The sequence below is a fragment of the Procambarus clarkii genome, chromosome 39, assembly GCF_040958095.1.
Source record: "Procambarus clarkii isolate CNS0578487 chromosome 39, FALCON_Pclarkii_2.0, whole genome shotgun sequence".
Lineage (NCBI taxonomy): Eukaryota > Metazoa > Arthropoda > Malacostraca > Decapoda > Cambaridae > Procambarus > Procambarus clarkii.
The window spans coordinates 1,129,771-1,149,544 of NC_091188.1; the positions used below are offsets into that span (position 1 = coordinate 1,129,771).

At 36.9% G+C, this 19,774-nt stretch overlaps 2 protein-coding genes across 2 annotated transcripts in view; one reads left to right on the forward strand and one right to left on the reverse strand.

The window, feature by feature from the left end:
- Positions 1–400: 400 nt before the first annotated feature.
- Positions 401–10,687, reverse strand: Rab21 (RAS oncogene family member Rab21). Its single transcript, XM_045745982.2, has 4 exons — positions 10,396–10,687; positions 9,096–9,263; positions 8,823–8,941; positions 401–7,446 (listed from the first exon to the last, which is right to left on the reverse strand). Exons 1-4 carry the CDS (start codon positions 10,534–10,536, stop codon positions 7,224–7,226), a joined length of 651 nt encoding a protein of 216 aa, XP_045601938.1. The 5' UTR covers positions 10,537–10,687; the 3' UTR covers positions 401–7,223.
- Positions 10,688–11,167: 480 nt separating this feature from the next.
- The window catches only part of LOC123760356 (SIN3-HDAC complex-associated factor), a 130,247-nt gene continuing 121,640 nt past the window's right edge, over positions 11,168–19,774 (forward strand). Inside the window, exon 1 of the mRNA XM_045745980.2 lies at positions 11,168–11,261. The gene's annotated coding sequence lies outside the window, so the exon portion shown is untranslated. The remainder of the gene's footprint in view (positions 11,262–19,774) is intronic.

The window sequence follows — 19,774 nt, forward strand, 5'->3', positions numbered from 1 at the left end:
AAGGCACTAGATATCACTACGGATACAAATACTGTACTATAGTATGTAGTTGGAAGTAAACTAAAAGACTAGAGTTTTTGTCTTGATGCTCAGTGAAGATCACAAGAAAAGCTTCACAGTCCCATCTAAACTGCCCTTTGGATCATTGAAGCATTTGGTCTTCCCTTGCTACTTAAAAGCACTGGCCATGAAGATGTGCAGATAGCAAAAATGTTGTAATTTCATTCACAATGTAAGATACAGTATGCTATACCATATTTTCTATTACAGTATGTGGAAATTATTTAATTTCCAATAGCATAAATATTACTACATATTCAATACTGATTAACTAGTGTTATTACAGTGCTCAGTTAGAACTAATCCCATCATTCGTTCTTGAAGGTCCAAAAGTAAAAAGTAAAATATTTGGCTTTATTTTCATTAAACTTTGGTACAAATATGTAGCAAAATACAAGTTTTGTAATGATATAGTACACAATTTATATTGACCATGTGCTACATACCTTAAAGAAATATGACTAACTCACTCATATAGTTCTATTGGTTTCAGATCTTAGGATATAGTTTAAATTAAATATTAAGAAAATGATATTTTACTATTGCATTGAAGACTTTAATCCATCACCAATCGTGTTCACAAAGCTGCTCTTAAATACAGTACACATAGCTTCAGATTTTCTCCTTAACCATGACCTGCATCTCAATCTGTTCAGTCTAATACGGTTACCACACCATCAAATGAACTCGTACACGTTGTAACTATTATTCAAATAGTTTACACTTTATCTTTTGATTTTATTCATTCTCAGACACACATTTACTATGTATTGATGCAAATTTTGTGTAACTTATTTACTTTATTCATAATAAATTAGAAAGATATATAAATATAGACATTATACTATACATCATGCATACAAATTCAATAGCAGTCTTATATCTATAAAACTATTTTAACCCAGACACTGACTAGGTAAGTTTTATTTCATACACTGATAATACAATCCGTGTATCTTAAAACTACTACTCTACTAGCTTGGAACAAACCCTCAAACAAAGGAGGATCAATATAAAAGTTGTGGTGATTAACGTAGTCGTTCTTATATTTTATCCGATTTCAATCATTCCAAAAAAACTTGTATGGAAAAGATATGAAGTGCAAAAAGAAAGAATAGCATTAAACTGCATGTTTAATATCAAGTGCCTTTAATTATATTTGGACACAGATTTGTTACACCCATTCTTGTTTGAGTTTTGTGTATTGTAAAATGCTATAGGTAACAATCGATTTTAGCCTTGGTTAAACACTAGAGTATAAATTTTCAAAATCTTCAAAATATTCGTTCAAGTGGTATAATCTCAAGAACCATACACTGCATTAATTCTGCTCCTAACATTTTATATACCATTACTAGTTACCATGGCAACAATTTAAAAAATGCTCAATTTTATTACATCGGTAAATGAGTTGGTACATTTCAGCCAGATACAGAAAGCAACAGTGATTTTACAACACTTAACATTCAAACAAAATAAAATGTAATTATTAGAATTGCACACACAAAATACCATCTGTATTAATAAATGAAGTTTATACATTACAAATCATTCGTAGAAAAATTCCTTAGAGCACAGGCATTACCAATCGTTCACTTTGACAAATTACTAGTAGTTCTATCATGTCAAATTGCAAGCCGTTATGCTATAACAATGAGATAAACTTCTACAAACTGACCAGCCTCACTGTAGCATTTAGATAAACCTTTCCAAGCTGACCATGCTACATGGGTAGATTTTACAGCATATCTAATGAAATAATAGGAACTCCATGTGCAGTACATGATTGTTTTTTAAATTAATATTTGGATTTCCTGCATTCAAGGCTAATTATTTTTGCTATTTGTAGCACAGACCAGAACATCTAAATTGTTATAATACTTTGTTCTTCTGTGTGTGCTGTAATTTAAATTAGCACAGTACACCATGCTTATATCCATAAACCAGCCTTCCCACAGGTTTCAATTATGGGATAAATTACAGATTTTAAGAACCTGGTATGTTTAATATTAGTGCTGATTACAACACTAAACACATTCTTTAAATTATTTGGAAGAACAGTTTTGAAATGCTGTACCAAGCTGTGTTGAAGCCATTCTATACTGTCAATGCTATGGTGTTATTTATGGTTTAAAATATTTTTGTATTTAATTATTTCAACCCACTTGATATATAAAAGAAATATACATCTCTATTTTTACACACAATACAAGCTTGCATCTCATAATTGACTGCATGCAACTACAGTACTAGTACTTCACAAACGCATCATTCCTCACGGTGCACAATAGGAGCAAATACAGTACAGCCTAATCAATTTCACCCAGGCATAAGATACTTAGGGATTTCTCAAAGGAGTAGTCCACAAAATGGATCTAGTACAGGAGACATGCTATATCAAAGAGCCTGGTAAACGGCTACATTTTATTATGTAAAATCATGGAGTTATCGATTTGTGTACATTCAGTAATCATAAAGGGAAGTAATGTTAGCACTGGATTTAAATTTAAAACAAAGGCTTCAAAGAATTATCATATCAAATATAACTTATAATTCCTGATAATATGCCAAACAGGCAACATATCCTTCAGAAACTTGGAGAAAAGAACCTTCCGAGTACAGTACTTATACTGTACATCCTATACGAGACCCTTCCTCGAGTATGTTGCCCTGGCATGGAACTCAAAAAGATATGCAACAAGGCTTATTCCTGAACTATGAAGAAAGAAAGAACTGGGCCTCACCACACTGGAAAAAAGGAAGGAATAGGAAAGGCATGATAATGACATACAAAAATCCTAAGGGGAAATTGACCAAGTAGATATGAGAAGCAATGCTGAAAGTGAGGAACAACAGAACAAGAGGGGACATAAATGAAAACTGAAGATACTAATGAGTTACAGAGATGTCAGAAGAAATTACTTCAGTTCAGCTTGAAAATAGGTAAATAAAGAAATTATTGACACCAATTCAATACACAGTTTTTAACGTAAATATGATAAGTGAAAAGTCATTGTACTCAAGATTGAAAAGTGAAGATTAAGAGCAAATGTTCAACCCTGCAAGCACATCTAAGTGAGCAGAGTGCATGGATTACAGCTGTGAAGATTTCCAGACTCATGGTGAAATGTGGCCCAATCTAAGGTATCTGATATGTGCAGTACAATATTCCATTAATTAAAATTTTAATGCAATTAAATGCTATGAAGAAGGGCAAATTAGGCAGTTCTAGCCATTATATTTTAATTCTAGCCACATACAGTAACTGTAATGCAATTTATTAAATGTAAATAATAAGGGTATGTTATGGATCATACATAACTTGAGACACCAGTAAATTCTACATATCTGTACATGTATTTAAAGTTGACAATGGGAGACTGAGGCAATGAATGCAAGTATTTGAGGAATTTAATGTAGTATCAATATCTTCATCAGACTTTCTATTCACTTAATATTACCATAATATTCTTGGATTTTAAGTATGTATGGTATTCTTAAATGTGATGCACATACAATTTGAACATGTAAAATGACCTAAATGTGGAACTTACTCTCTGCTACTTCCATCATATGACAGTGGTTTCCAAAGCCTCAAGAATTAACACAGAGTAAATCAATTTTGTTATAAAATTACTATGTTCCAATTTCAAACACCAAGAGCAATGATACAATAACTTCAAAAGAATTCTGCATTATCACAAAGGTGAAACATTCAGTTTACATTAACAAATTAAGGAGATGGAAAACATTATCAGAGTATACAAAACAGAAAATAAAAGTTAGGAGAAGAGGGGGAGAACAATAATGAAAAGTGAGATGAAAATAGTAATTTTAAAAGAAAGTAAAATTCTAAATGAAAACAAGTTTTAATTTCAGAGTTTAGCACGAACACACATCTAGCACAGTAGCAGCTATTGGAACCAATGCACGTTTAAAACCTAAATATGAAAAGCTTCTAACAGATGATCTAACATTTCTTCTGCATTTAAATTTGAAAAGCAAAATGCCAATTTTTCTCAAGATAATATAATATATTTACTGTATGTACATGTTATTAGTTTGCATTATCATTACCAAACTTGCCACTGTCATGGGGTGTGGGAGACTTGCCATTTTGCAAGATTGAGAAATGGCTCTTCAGTCTAATCTCCCCCCCCCCCCCATGAACACAGGGAAAGGGTGTTTTTGCACCACTGCCCCATGGAGGACTGTGGGGGCAATAGGATTTGAATACTATCATATATAGGTCAGTAAAAGGGGGGGATGGCAACTGTACCACAATAAAGGGAGTTACCATATCCTTATTAAAAGATATTTAAAATAAAATTGTACAGAGTTGCATTGCTTCAAGGTCCGATATTTAGTACAGTACCGTATAACATTTATATAATGGCACCGACGTCTAGTTTATTGAAAATTTAAATACTGGTACTGAAATTTATTTGTTGCTAAAAATACTAACACTGCATGCACTTCTGTTTTATTGAAGATTATAATTGATGCCAGCTGCATTTGTATTGGCAAGAATAATTACAATGAAATTAACTGAATTGCCTCTAACAGATCATTACAAATATATCGTATTAATGTGTGTATATCCTGGCATAACTAAAATAATAAAATCCAATCCCTATGTCTAAATAAAATACATAATGTGATATTTTACCGATTTTTGTAACAACCAGATGACCATTTTAGTCTGGATATGAAAATGGAGCGAACATTTGATAATGTAGATAAGTATCAAAGATGTTCTTTATATGCTAACTGAACTAACAAGCAGCTCTCCAAATGAGTGCAGAATATACTGACTGAATACAATATTCAACAAATCTTTATCATACTTCCAAACATCTCAACACATACTCCTGGATACCTGAATCAGCCATCTCAACCTGTAGCTGGGTCAGGACCATGCTCACTATTTACCATCATTGTTAATGGCTTTACTCTCACTCAAACCTCTTGGTTTTACTACAAAATTGTGTGTTGTTTAATAAGCTTCATAGCTTTGCTGCACCCAAATACTAATGCATGTTCTTCAAATTCAATATTAATACAATTAAAGCAATATTTACAGATATATAGCTAGCTAGATAAAAAAAAAAAACAGGTACAAGATCATATATACTTGGTAGAGTACTGTACAAGATCATATTTTAGGAAATACAATAAGCACTTTCTAGGCACTTTGCTTAGTTATCCAAAAACCTGGATATTTGACTTCAGATAAAATTAGTCTTACTGTATCTATATACAGTAAATGAAGTACAGTACAGTACTGTACTAGTAGAATAGGAGAATATAAATATATTTTGTGACAAAAACCTGATAAATTGTGCAAAGATAAATTAAAACAAATGTTGAAAAGGGTGACATGCTCAGTTTATGACCACATATAGCAGTAAAAAAAATGTATATAAAAATTTTGTTGGGAACTGGAAGCCTGTGTTGGCTTCATTCCTGCACGGGAATGAAGCCAACTATACTACCTTAGAAAAATTTACCTCTGTATGTATGTCCAAGTTGTGGGCAACATTATGAAAATGTAGCAATTACAAATTATGTAAAAAAATATTCAAAAAAGATCAATGAAGAGGAAATGGATTAAGGTCAAGTTTATGACTGTTTGTACATTACCAAATTCTGTATAAAAATATTAGTAAGGAATTAGCCATGAGATATCGGTGCTGCTTAAATCCCTCATTATCAGATGATTATAGTTTTGATAGTGACAACACTCGTTTAGGTTACACATTTACAAAAGATTACTGTACGAAATCCACATTACTTATCACATAGTAAAGAATGCAAGCTTGTGATACACACACAGATCACACTAACGTGATGCATCAAATGAACAAATCCACAAGAATGGGATGCTCCCGGACGCAGGTTCGAATCCTCGTCATGGCCCTTGTGGATTTGTTCAGCTTGTGATAACTTGAGCTAGTAGAGACTACTGTGGGAACCCTGTAGAAAGGATGCCCTTAATAAAAGACATTCATCCCTACCCCATCATGTGCAAATTATTAGGATACAGTGATGACTGCCATGGGACCCTTGAATAGTCTGCCATGATAAAACTTAATTCTTGCCTCTATTCTCGCTTCTAAAGATATTATACCATTATTATTTGGTTGCACTTTCCTACGCATTATCTGTTTTTGAGATAATTAGGATCTGATCATCCATCCAGTGCTAAAAATGAATGAACGTGTGATGTGGCACATCATTAACAGTGTCACAGCAATCAAAATCTGTTGTGATTTACATTAAATATTTTCATGAAAGGAAGGTAATATTGTCATATGTTAAAGCTGCTATTTTTACTGAAATTAATTTAGTTTGAATATATATTATATTAATAAACTCCAAATGAGAACAAAAATTATATACAAATCATTACAGTATCTGAAAGTAGTTATCCAACAATAATTAACCAATAAAATAATTTATAAAGTTTTCTATAAAGTAGCAGTTAGCAAATGTTTCCAGCCATTAGACCACTGCTGGATGAGGTCTCCAATGAAGGTGTTGGTGAATAAGACTGCACTGTGACCAACCAAACTCCTTTCTAGCCATGGGCAAAGCTTTGTCTACTTAATCACCTAGTCTGTGACTAGTCAAACCCAACAGAGCTTTTTCATAGTAAACACATGGAATGCACTATGAAGGGAAGGGTGGAGGCAGACTCCATACAGAGTTTAATATGTAGATACAATAGAGCCTAATAGGCTCAGGACACTCAGTGATTATGTACACCAATTAATTGAAGGATGAAAAGGAGAACCAATGCTATGCTAATGACTTTGGGGATAATTAAGACTACAAATATGGTTCTCTAGAAAAATAAGTTTTCTAACTGCAACAAAAAAACAACAACCAAGTGATAACATAATTATATAGGTAAAACTGATAAGAAAACTGATGTTAGACTGTATTTCAGTCCTGAAATGTTTTGCATTATAAATAATCTTAAAAGATTATTCATCAAGTTCAATATTTGTAGACACTTGGGTAACAAGCTGTTTCGGAGGCCAAGATGTGACCTTTTTATGTTTATATATGACAGAGCATATATATTTTATAATTTTTACTTAAAAATACAATACTTTTGCAAGCATCAGGAAGCTTATGGATAGCAAGCAAACAACTGATTATGAACTACAACACGAAGACTTCTGTGAAGGAAGATTTGCCTGGTCATCCACAATTTGTAAATTACGGGAATTTCCTCTAGTGAGTGTGTTGATTCGCTGTTGGTCGTTTGTTACAGCATTGTCTAGCATCTTGCAAGTCAATTCTAAAAATAATTCTTCAACTCCTTTATTCTGTTTAGCAGATGTTTGGAAATGTAAGGCACCAACTTCTTGTGCATACCTGAAAATATAATAGGCATTAAATGAAGCCGTGTATTGCCACTTTGGAATAAAACCACCATGTAATTTTTAAGTGAAAAAAAGTCATAGGTATGCTGATTCTAACAAGATATAAAAGCAGAATCGGGCCTCTGGGTACTGGGTCGACCTGAGCACTGATGGGTATCCCATCTGGTTATCTCTATCAATGATCTACCAGAGATAAAGTTACTTCATAAATATATTTGCATTTAATGCTAAATTGCTAAGGAGAGTCAAGTGTCATTGATAAGTATTCTGTGTAGAGTGATGGAAAAGTAATCAGGTTGAGAATAATTGAACACTTGGAGAAGACAAGCTTTGTAACAAATGGGCAGCATGAATTTAGATAAAAAGTCAGACCTGACAAACTTCATTAAGTTCTATGACAAGATTATTATAATAAATCAAGAAAAATAGGCTGGGCAGACTGTCTTCCTAGACTGTCAAAAAGCATTTGATACCATTCCTCATGAAAGGCTGGTGTTCAAGATGGAGAAACAATCAGTGATAACTGGAAAGGCACTGAACTGGATAAGTGACTACTTGAAGGACAGAAAACAGACCCAGTCAGAGATGAGGCTCTAAGTTGGAGGAAGGAAACAAGTGGAGTTCCTGGGACCCCCCCCTACTGACTATTCCTAATTTGTCCAAATTTTGGACAAGGTGGAGAACCATGCAAGAAGAATCATCTCAAGTTTTGACCCATTCTGGATGGACTAATCTGCACATCAAAGCCTTCATCATTGCAGAGATGTTGGCAAACTTACTGTTATGCACAAGGCAAATATTCTCCAGGCTCTCCATGTGTGCCAACTTTGTGGACAACGAGAAGTTGGCAATCGTAATACAAGGCACTCGGCAATGAACAACCTTATGCTGGGTGTGCCTGACTCAAGAACTTCACTCCATCAGCAATCATTCATTCCTAGGATGTCTCACGAACACGGATCTCACTTGTTCACAGATGAACAAGTTTACTCAACATGTAGATCCATGTGAAATCAAAACAACTGACAGGATGAAAACTTTACCACATAGCTGGATCCAAATTCATCCTGTTCAAATTCATCTACATGATTGTCACTTAGCATTACATTTTAGTTATTTACAATGGTTAATAAATAAAAAAGCTCACCAAAAATGAGTTTCTAGGGATCCTAAATGCTTCTGGTTTTATATGATACACCATTTTCTAGGACGGTAATTTTACTGAGGTCCAATTGAACTGTATTAAAATACAGTCTTTGACTAAATTATGTTGCACAATTACAATAATATATACAGTACTACCAGTATACGGTATATAGAAAATTGTTCTTGCATATTAAAACAACGAAAGGATATGCAAAAACTTACGCTTCAGCTTCTTCAATTGAAACATGCCGTTCTTTTTCCATGTCAATCTTGTTTCCAGCTATAACGAGGCATATATCATTTCCAAGCATTCTTCTTAGCTCACGTACCCAATTCTTGACCTAAAAATAAATATTAAAGAAAGATTGAGGTGCACATGGCAGAGAAGTTTAGTCTCGCACTAGTATTGTTTATCATATAAAAACATATCTACAACACTCTTTATTACTGTACACAATATAACAGTAATCTTTTACTGAAACACATAAAACTCACCTTCTGAAATGAATCCTCGTCAGTAATGTCATAAACAAGAATAGCCCCATGGGATTCCCGGTAATATATAGGTCCTAAAGCATGAAACCGCTCCTGTCCAGCTGTATCCCATATAGCCAAGTTAACTCGTTTACCACTTAGATTTATTCGCTTTGTCAAGAAAGAAGCCTGTAACAAAATGCAAAGAATATTAAAGAAAATAATTTTGTAAATACTGTATACTGTTCAATTAATGTTTATAACAGAAAAAATCATAAACATCACCTTCCTAAATAGATAGGTTTCGGTTACATGATGATGATCAAGAGATACGAAATATCAGGCCAGCATATCTCAGGATTCAAAGAACTTATAAGGAACACATGGAAGTGTGAGAGCACAGGCTGGTGTACGGAGCACAGACTAGATTATGTAGCACAGCCTGGTGCAATGGTACACAGATCAGTATATGGAGCACAGGTGGTATAATTATACACAGGCCAGTGTGCAGAACAGAGGCTGGTGGGCAAAACAGAGGCCAGTGTGTGGAACACAGGTTTCTAATTAATAGGATTAACTTTATCATTCTTCTCTGTATTTAAGTGAATTTATAGATATACACTTGTATGATGACCAAAACTGAACTGCATACCTCAATGATGCCTAACAAGGGCTGAAAAGTAACATTAGATCTCTTTTTTTTTTCCTACTGCTTCTAGATAGTAACCTATTTTCAGGGACAGGAAGCCTATCAGGCTTGTTGAGAGCCCCCCTTGGTAAACGACTGACCTTTTCCAGGAAACAACCCGTAACAGATGCCTAACTACCAAATACCTATTTACTGCTAATTGAACATAGGCATCAGGTGTGTCGGGAAACTTGCCCAAACATCTCGTTCTGCATGATAATGGAATATAAGGAGTCCACGTGGTGTAGTGGCAAGACACTCGCCTGGCGTTCCGCGAGCGCTTTGTCCTGGGTTCGTATCCTGGCCGGGGAGGATTTACTGGACATCAATCCTTAACTGTAGCCTCTATTTACCCAACAGTAAAATGGGTACCCGATTGTTAATGATTTGGCGAAGTCGTATTCCGGGGTATATTAGGATTAAGGACTTCCCCGAAACACTCTGCGTGCTAGTGGCTGTACAAGAATGTAAGAACTCATGTATATATAAAAAAAATAAAAAAAATTAAAATAACAGAATTGTTTATTGCAAAAGAACTTTCTTCAGAATCAGGTATGCTAAAGATTTCATTTGAGCAAGACTGCCACTGTAATATGCCAATGGTTGTGCCTGTAATATGACAAGTGCTTGTACCTGTAATGTAGTAATGTGTCGATCATTAAACTTGTCCTCGACGTATCTGAGCACTAAGCTGGTCTTGCCCACGCACCCTTCACCAAGGAGGACAATTTTGAAGTTGTAGCTGCGTGTCCCGCCCGCCGTGGCAGCAGCCATGGTTCAAGAGGCGGGTAATAAGGTAGATGAGGTGTGAGGGAGCGAGGCCTGCGAGAGGTGTGAGTGATAATGAGGAGATAAGGGAGTCGTGAGTCTGCCACCACCGTCCACAGTCTCATGACACCTTCACCAAATGAAAGTCTCGCACAACGTTGCCACAACAATCATAACAAAACAAATTTTCACAAATTTAAATAATATTATCCGGGTGTAATAAACAATCAACGTTTGTGGTTTCTCCTTTTAATCTAATTTCGTTGAGAATTTCTTACTTTTTCCATCATTTATACCCAATGTGAACCTCGCAAATTTGTACAAAATTCTCTCGGATATAATTACCCGAGGAGCATTTAGAGCAATATGAGTAAATTCTAAGCTGGTGTAATGGCTAAGCCAGAGTGACGACTAAGGTCACTGCCCGAGACACTCACAACACAGCTAAATGCATTCACAACTTTCATGTGTCCTCCCAGCTTGGACAAGTCTGGCACCGCCGCACTAATGATGAAATCGCAAGGATCCCGACATTACTCACTCATTTACCCTTATAATGAGCCGTGATGGTGGCCTGCGGGGCCGGAGACGACCCGAGAGGGTTAAAAGGAGCTATAAAGATGATAAGGGAGGAATATTAACATTAAAGAGTAGGAGAGTACTAGTGGCTGGAGAGATGCGCACCGGACCTGCGCATCGATCCCGGGGGAGCCGCTCGTGTCTTGAGTGTGGTGAGTGAACACTTCATTTTCTCTATGAAATCACCTTTATTGAATACATATCCACACTTTCTCTGTGATGGCAAGACGGTTAAGGTCGAGTAGTATGATCTTGGCCTACTGTCAGGAGTTGTAACTGTAGGGGTGTAGGGTATTAGAGGTGTGAGGTGGCCCGGGTGTGCTGTGCTCCACCTCTGCCTCTGGGAATCATTTGAAAAACCTTCTCAAGTGCCTGCTTGAGCACAAGCACTGTCACTTCCCACTCACGTACCGAGTGGTTACTGTTGTTTATGTGCCTTTTCTTGTGGTGTGTTTGAAAATCTGTCGAGATTGATCATGATATGGTCATGTTAGGGACAAAGAGTGTGAACTTCCTGCCTGCATGAAGGCAGCGTTGTGTATGGGTCACTCCCACCAAGGTGGTCCTTGAAGCTTGTGTGTGGGGGGGAGCCTCTCAAGGGTGACTTTAGGGGTTGTGGGGGTGACCCTGCGGCGCTTGACCTTAGGAGGGTTGTGGGGAGTGACATGTGTGATGTTGACCTTAAGGGTTGTGTGGGTGACCCTGCAGCGTTTGACCTTAGGGGGTTGTGGGGGTGACACATTCTTTCCAAGTTTCGGACAAGGAACCCGGCAATCATACTATAGAATTGATCCTATGAAGTATGATCATAATGGGGGGGGGGTGACATGTGATGTTGTTAAGGGTCGTGGGGGTGACCCTGCAGAGTTTGATCTTGCGTTTTGTCGACTACATCTGCCATGTTGACCTTAAGCATTGTCTCGACTACCAAGGTTTACCTTAAGGGTTGTGTAATTGGCTGCTAAATATGACCAGAGTCTTCGGTGGATGACCTGGTGAAGGTTGACGTTGTTATAATAAATGTTAACCCCTAGTAGTGTGGGGTGACATCCCAAAGGTTGATTAATCTTTCTTTATACAACAAGTTTTTGTGAACACAAGGGTCCCTGAATGCACAGAAGAGATATACTCATAAACCATACAGTATTTAAGTCAACATAGGGCAACTAGCAATTTGTGATGAATGAAAAGTAAAGAGAGTTGATGTAATTATTGTATCAATAATATTTTATTAATAAAAAAAAAACAGATTGCAGGGGCTACTTATTAGGTACAATTATATATTTTTATAAAGTATCTATTTACAAGTAGCATTTCAGCCATAACAAGATATTGAGTGTATTGAGTTGTACATAAATTCAAGTAAATTCAGGTAAATACATTTTAGGGTAAACCTTAATGTTGTATGACATGTTAATATACATACAGTACACTTTAAATAATTTTGTTTTTACTTCTGTTTTAAAGAAATTTAACAAATATGCAGCTATATTTCCTGATATCTAAAGAGAGATGGAAGGATTTGTGAGCCAGTTTTGACAAGTGCTGTGCTCTTGTGAGTAAACACCCTGGGATTTCACCAGGGCCTAGAGAGCACAGCGAACCTCCAATCAGATGTAAATCATTTCATTGGGCTACATAAAATAATATGGCATTTAATGAAGATAAGTTCCAGCTCTTGCACTATGAAAAAAATTAAAATATAAAAGCAGAAACCACGTATAAAACGCAGTCAAATCATAACATAGAATGATAAAGCAATGTAAAGGATCTGGGTGTACTCATATCAGAAGACCTTACTTTTAAAGAACAATAAAGTAGCTGTCACAACTGCAAGAAAAATAATAGGTTTGATAACAAGAACTTTTCAAACTAGAGATGCTATACCAATGATGATACTCTTCAAGATGCTAGTGCTCTTTAGAGTGGAATACTGCTGCACAATGACAGCCCTGTCAAAGATGGAGATTCTTTACTGCTAGAATCCACTCGGTAAAACAGCTAAACTTGGGACCGAGTAAAATGCCTAAATCTGTATTCTATTGAGCACAGGCGGGAGAGATGCATAATAATTCTCCTGCATGGACACATGGAAAATAGTAGAGGGGCTGGTCCCAAACCTGCACACAGAAATAACATCACATGAGACCAGAAGGCATGGCAGGATGTGCAGGATACCCCCATTGAAGAGAGAGAGAGACTTGTGAGGGGAAATCGCGAAGCCGTTACGACTATATAGCACTTGGAAGGGGTCAGGATAAGGATTTGGGATGGGAAAGTGGGGGGGAAGGAATAGTGCCAAACCACTTGGACGGACAGGGATTGAACACCGACCTGCATATAGCGAGACCATCACTCTACTGTCCAGCTCTTGAGAGAGAACTCTTAACATCAGAGGCCCGAGACTGTTCAACACGCTTCCACTACACATAAGTGGTGTAATTGGCCGACCCCTCACAGTGTTCAAGAGAGAACTCGAGAAGCACCTCCAAAGGATACCTGATCAACCAGGCTGCGAGCAGCTGCGTCCAACAGCCTGGTTGACCAGTCCAGCAACAAGGAGGCTTCATCGATGATCGGGCCGCGGGGACACTAAGCCCCGAAAACGCCTCAAGGTAACAAGGGCCCCTGGTCTTGCCTGATGTACCTATGATGGCTACCAGGATCGATGAACTGTCATATGCCTTTCTCCTTAAAGACTCTGAATCCTTTTAGTACCATCTCCTGGGAATACAGTATATTACTCCAAAGTCTATCCCGAGACTAGGCAAAATCCTTATCTTTGTCTTTAAGCCGGCCAAGGGTTCAAAGATATTGGTCTCGTGCTGATCTTTCAGCCAACTCGCGTGAATTGGTAAGATCCTCGAATCTATGGAGTTTTATCACCTCTCCTGGCAGCTTGTTTCTTTGAACCACCTACTGCCCATGTTCAACTTTTGCCGGGGAAGGGAGACAAAATATTTCATCTTACAACTAGTCCACTCCATGCAGAAGAAACATAAAACAAAGGGTGTCTTGCTATGGCCTTCTGTTGTTCCTGGTACAATAGTTGACTAAGTTTAGAATATTTTTTATAGCCAGTGTTGTATTTTCTCCAAAGCACTGTATGTACTTCTAAACATGAGGTCTCCAAGCTTGGATACAATAATCCAAGTGGGGGTGTACCAGTGATTTATACAATTGAATCACCTTTTTTTATTAAAGTCAAAAGGTATGCTGTGTACACTGCAGTACACTGTATACACACTTGTAGTACACTATACTCTTGAGAGAACTGCAAGATCCTTCCTCTATGGATTGACTCTTCAAGTTTCCTTGTTTCACAATCATCCCCTTTCACATCCCTTGCTTCTTTCTCCAATCAGGTGAGAAAATCTGGCATGGAAAGTGTGTTCCAAACAGAGATTCACTGAATCTAGGTTGCACTGTACTGTACCAGTATATATAGTTTATTTAGAACTAAATGGGGGTATGCGGCAGTGCCTGGGTCTCCCTCTCTGTCTGAATGTCTGTCTTACTCTTCCTCCCCTCCCATTCTCCCTCTCTCCCTCCTTCCCATTCCCCATCCCATTCTTCTTCCCTCCGTTCTGTTCTCTGTCCCTCCCTTCATCTTCCTCCTTCCCTTCCATTCTCTACCCATCCTGCCCACTCTCGCTAAGAACATACAGCATATGCACCCAGCAAACACAAAGTGTAACCAAACTTTTTTTTTTTCTTACTATATTGTTAGATGCAAAGTTGTAAAAATATTGTGGATACTTTCTGTGTAACGAAAAGGTGTTAAACAAATTGTAAACACACTATGGACAAACCCACATTTCAGACTTCATAGGAGTTAGTGGTTTTTTCAATAGGAGCCAGTCTTACCTAAAGAGGAGGCATGGGGCCAACCCTGACTTCCCTATGACACACCCTATACAACCACAATTTATCATTGAATAAATATTATGGAATATCATGGTGTCAGGCTGATCGCAACTGTCTAACCCCTAACAGTGGACAGACAGACAGACATTCTTTTTTGTAGATACAGATTTGTGCAGACAAATTTTTTTTTTAATAATCCAGAGGGCAGCATTTTCTGATCAGTTCTAAAAAATTTTGTTTATATTGAAAATGTAACTCATAATGTTGACTGTTACACGCCACAACAAAATAAGTGTCAGATATTATTATATTTATAGGATATGCTTGGGAGGAGAACTGGACCATCATCTGCAGGTTGGCATGAGCTGACCGGCAGTACTGTATGGTGATGGCAACTAAGAGCGACGTCACATGCACGCACAATACAGCGCAAAGCATGAGGAGAGAAATGATCATTTCTACTCCAACATGCATTATTTGCTTGAATGATTAACTAAACTCATAAATGCTTAGCCTTCATTATCTGCTGCAGTAAACTGTTGTTGTTAACCGCTTTTTTAATCTTTGCAATTGGTTGTATTAATGAACTACACCATACAACTTAAAGTACAGTAACCCAAAGCAAATTAACAGTGATTAAACAATAAAAAAATTATTTCCGCATCTTGAGCAGGTTTCTTGAGAAGTAGTGCTCAGTTTGTTCGCTTCCTTTTTTTTTAGCACGTGTAATATTGAATGGAAGTTGAAATGTTGAACAGCTAGTTCATTACATTTATTACCAATAGTTACGTAATGCAGCTGACAGTGTAATATACAGTCGACTTATGGTTCTATGTGGGGAATACAATTCCAGGCACTTCAGGGTTTATTGACTCAAAACCAAAATTAAGGAACTTTTGGGATAAATAAGATATATTTCACAAAAAATAGATTTTTACTAGATGCAAATTTATATAATATATGCATTAATTTTTGTTTAGTTTATTTATAAATTACAATACAGTATTATTAAATGAATGTATAGGGTAATGTTTTCTGTATAGTGTAGTTTTAAAGTTTACTTACAATACACACAAGATTTTGGTGTCAACAAAAAATTAAATCTCATTGGCTGTTATGAGCATAGTTGAATTTATACAAAATTTTAGGGCTAAAATTTAATTATGATATTTAGTATATATACAGAACTGAACAAAATTTATAATAATTTTTGTGAAAAAAGTTCACAGTTTCCCCGGTTAGGTGCGTTCTTTTGATAATTACTTATGAAAACTTGGTATGTACTGACAACTCATGTTGGCATACACACGTGTGTAAAACTGATTATTGATTACATTGGTAAATAATTTATACCTCACAAAGAAGTGGTAAATTTTAAGTCCCCCTCACGCAGAACCCAGAGTCGGCTGTGCAATATTTCAATGAAAAACGATAAATTAATTCTTAAACTTGTTAAAATTAACAACTGGTTTGTGCATTGATGCAATCCTTGGTCAATCTGGGAATCATTTCTAAAAGCAAAAACAATTATGGGTTGGGGGATGAGGGACTTATTATCTTTACATTGTAATGTAAAGCTTCAGTACTTTACTGTATCTTCAACAGTGTCTTAACTAAATTGTTTAAGATGTGTTAAACACAATGTACAGTATAGTATTTCAGGTTTACAATGATCTATGTTGCTTTGGAAGTATGCAGTACTGTACTTGGAGGTGCATTTACTAGATCACTTAATCTATCCATCTTATTGTTTAAAGTTTTGTCAGCAATGTGACATCTTCAGGAATATACACTATGTACAGAAGACACAGGCATACTAAACAATGCTTAGTATACCTGTCTTCTTTGCATAATGCGTATTCCTGAAAATGTCGTATTCCTGACAAAACATCGAACAATAAACTGAATAGTTTGAGTGATTTAGTGTTTCTTCATCCTCTATATAGCAGAAGATATTTACATAGAATAGAAAATATCCACAAGAAAATTAACAATAATTACAATTCTGTTGTGTTTAATGATGTGTGTATATGTACTGTATGTATATATGCTGAATATATATATATATTTATAGTATATATTATTTTTTTCTTCCACCCTTCTGTCTTTTCACCCCCTTATTCCTCCATCCCCAATCCAACCCCTCTCTCTCTCTCTCTCTCTCTCCCTCCCTCCTCCTCCTCCCCCCTTGTTTTTTTTTTTCCTCCCACCCTCCCCGCCTTCCTCTTGTCTCTTTTTTCCTATTTCTCCCTCTTCTTTCTTTTTCTTCATTATACTGTACTTTTATACCATACAGTTTGTTTCCATGTGGTCTTGGTAACACCTCTATGGAGTGACGTTAAATGTTAAATGGTTTAGATGCTGCTTTAATGTTTGTTAGTAAACATGTTTTCATATGTTTATATATTTCAACCCTTTTAGTGCTATATAGTCGTAATGGCTTGGCACTTTCTCCCTGATAATTCTATCCGTTCCTCCAATATTTAGGATTCAACCCTTTTTAAATGAAAGTACTGTATTATATAAACTGTAAACAAAACTTTACCTATAAACTACTTTTTTACTTTTTCTACTACAGTATTTTCTCAAACTATGATTATTTTAGAGATATTTGCTTGGTAACATTGGAAAACAAATATGAATTTCTTTAAAATTGTGTGCTTGTTTCTGATTATTTTTCAATGTCAGTGATAAAATGCAAATTTAATAATAAGGTAAACAATTAATATTTTGAAAAAGAACACACTTTTGTAGCTTCTGTTATGCTGCGCATTGTGCAAAAATTTAATAAAAATTTGATGGAAACAACAGAGTTTTTATTTTTAAGCACAGTAAAGCATGATTTAAGGTTTAAATTTTCCTGCCAAAAATAGAGCACCAAAAACCTTCAACAATATTAATTGTGATATTATTAATATGCTTTCCAATTGCTGTACAGTATTTGTATTCAATTACTGGTAATTTGATTATGCTTTAACTTTTATAGTAAAAAAACAAAACTTCAGTACAGAAGTGCTAATATTTTGTGCTTTCATTTATGCAAATAAAAGTTAAAAATATATATATATATAGTTAGCAAATTTCTTTAAAATAATGCTTAGAATGTAATTAAAATAAAGTTTTATTTTTTCTATGAAAAACAAGAATTGGGAAAATGTAATAGTTCATCTGATTAAGCTGCGACAGCCTCTTAACGTCAAAGTCTGGAATTTCCCGTTGCACTTGGACAGTATGACTTCCTGGCATCTGTTTTGTGAATTTTGTATGTTGAAAAGAGAGCTACAGTAGTAATGCAAATCTCCCTCCTTTGGCTGGATATTTGTGAACCATTTGGGCTTTCTGTAAGCTGGTAGGGATATATGGCTATACAGTATTTTGCCTAGCTGAACAATTTTGGGGTCAAGTTTCTGAGCCCATTATGTGCCTCTAGGCTTTTCCCTGCCTGTCTTTGAAAAATATTATTATTTTAAACACCTGTTGGCCAAATATACAAAACCAACTGTTACACCCAAAAAAGACCTTATTCTTTATTATTATTTTTGTAGAGGGCATGAGAAAGTATGCAACAAACAAACTTAAACATCGAATCGAATCCAAGACTTTAGGGGATGGAAGGCTTGGGCGAGGATCAGAAAACTTGAGCACGGAACCGGGTACAAGTCGGAGGAGAGGGGTACAGCTTGATGGCCCAACCACCGTGGGTTTGACTTGACAGTGATACTGTACGGCGTTCTTGTTGGCCATTTGTATCCATGGGCGTTGCACAGGCGGCTCGGTTCCTAGGCAGCTGGCAGTTAGTGGTACAGTAGTTGTTTGTGTTACTTGGTTGATTCCTGGTTAATGGGGTTCTGGGAGTTCTACTCCCCAAGGCCAGGCTTGACTTGTGAGAGTTTGGTCCACCTGGCTGTTGCTTGGAGCGGCCCGCAGGCCCACATACCTGCCACAGCCCGGTTGGTCCGGCACTCCTTGGAGGAAACAATCTAGTTTCCTCTTGACGATGTCCACGGTTGGTCCGGCAATATTTCTTATGCAAGCTGGGAGGGTGTTGAACAACCGTGGACCTCTGATGTTTATACAATGTTCTCTGATTGTGCCCCTGACACTCTTCAATCTTGGGTCTTCGTCCATCGGTCTTCTGACTTCAGAGCTCTTCTTCTTCTGGGATTTTCTGTCTTGGGCCTCATGGTAGTCTTGCTTCTTGTTGACATTGCAGTGTTGTCATTCGAGGTTGTGGGTGCAGTGTCCAGAAGGATATCTTCAGGTCTGTAGTTGCACTTCCGTTGAGGAGGGGATGGTGCTCTAACTGAGACATCTGATGAATCACACGAGTCGGAAGGCAGAGGTGGCGGTCCTTGGAAGTTGAGTAGTAGTAGGTCCTGCAGCTAGAGTAAAAGGTTCAGTGGGCGTGAACAGGGTCTGTGAGGCGATGGTAGTAAGTGGTTCTGAAGGAGGCATGGCAGCAGACTGTGCAGTTGCAGGGATGGTGGGTGGGGCTGCAGCATATGTCGTCGGATGTGAAGGTGTCAATTCCGGAGCTGCTTCCTCCGCTGTGGCTGTTGGAGCTGGTGTTGAAGCAGTGGACAGTAGATCTGTGAGCGTGGCAGTATTCACAGTGATGTCAGAGTCAGAGACCTCAGTAGAGCCCGCAGGAGGAACAGAGGTCATGTAGACTTACTCGGTTACGGTGAAAGTTGGGAGGCAGTTCGCAGCGTAGAATATGTTCAGAATCCTCACGTATTCCTGGTAGTTGGGACCAGCAATCTTGAGAGCGTACGTCGAACAGTGCAGTGAGTAAGGA

Excerpts from the sequence above, each read along its gene's own strand:
- Rab21 (XM_045745982.2), bottom strand. The coding sequence starts at position 10,536 with ATGGCTGCTGCCACGGCGGGCGGGACACGCAGCTACAACTTCAAAATT. Across the intron at positions 9,264-10,395 it reads GACACATTACTACATTACAG|GCTTCTTTCTTGACAAAGCG; the intron begins GTACAAGCACTT and ends ATTTTGTTACAG. Across the intron at positions 7,447-8,822 it reads TCAATTGAAGAAGCTGAAGC|GTATGCACAAGAAGTTGGTG; the intron begins GTAAGTTTTTGC and ends TTATATTTTCAG.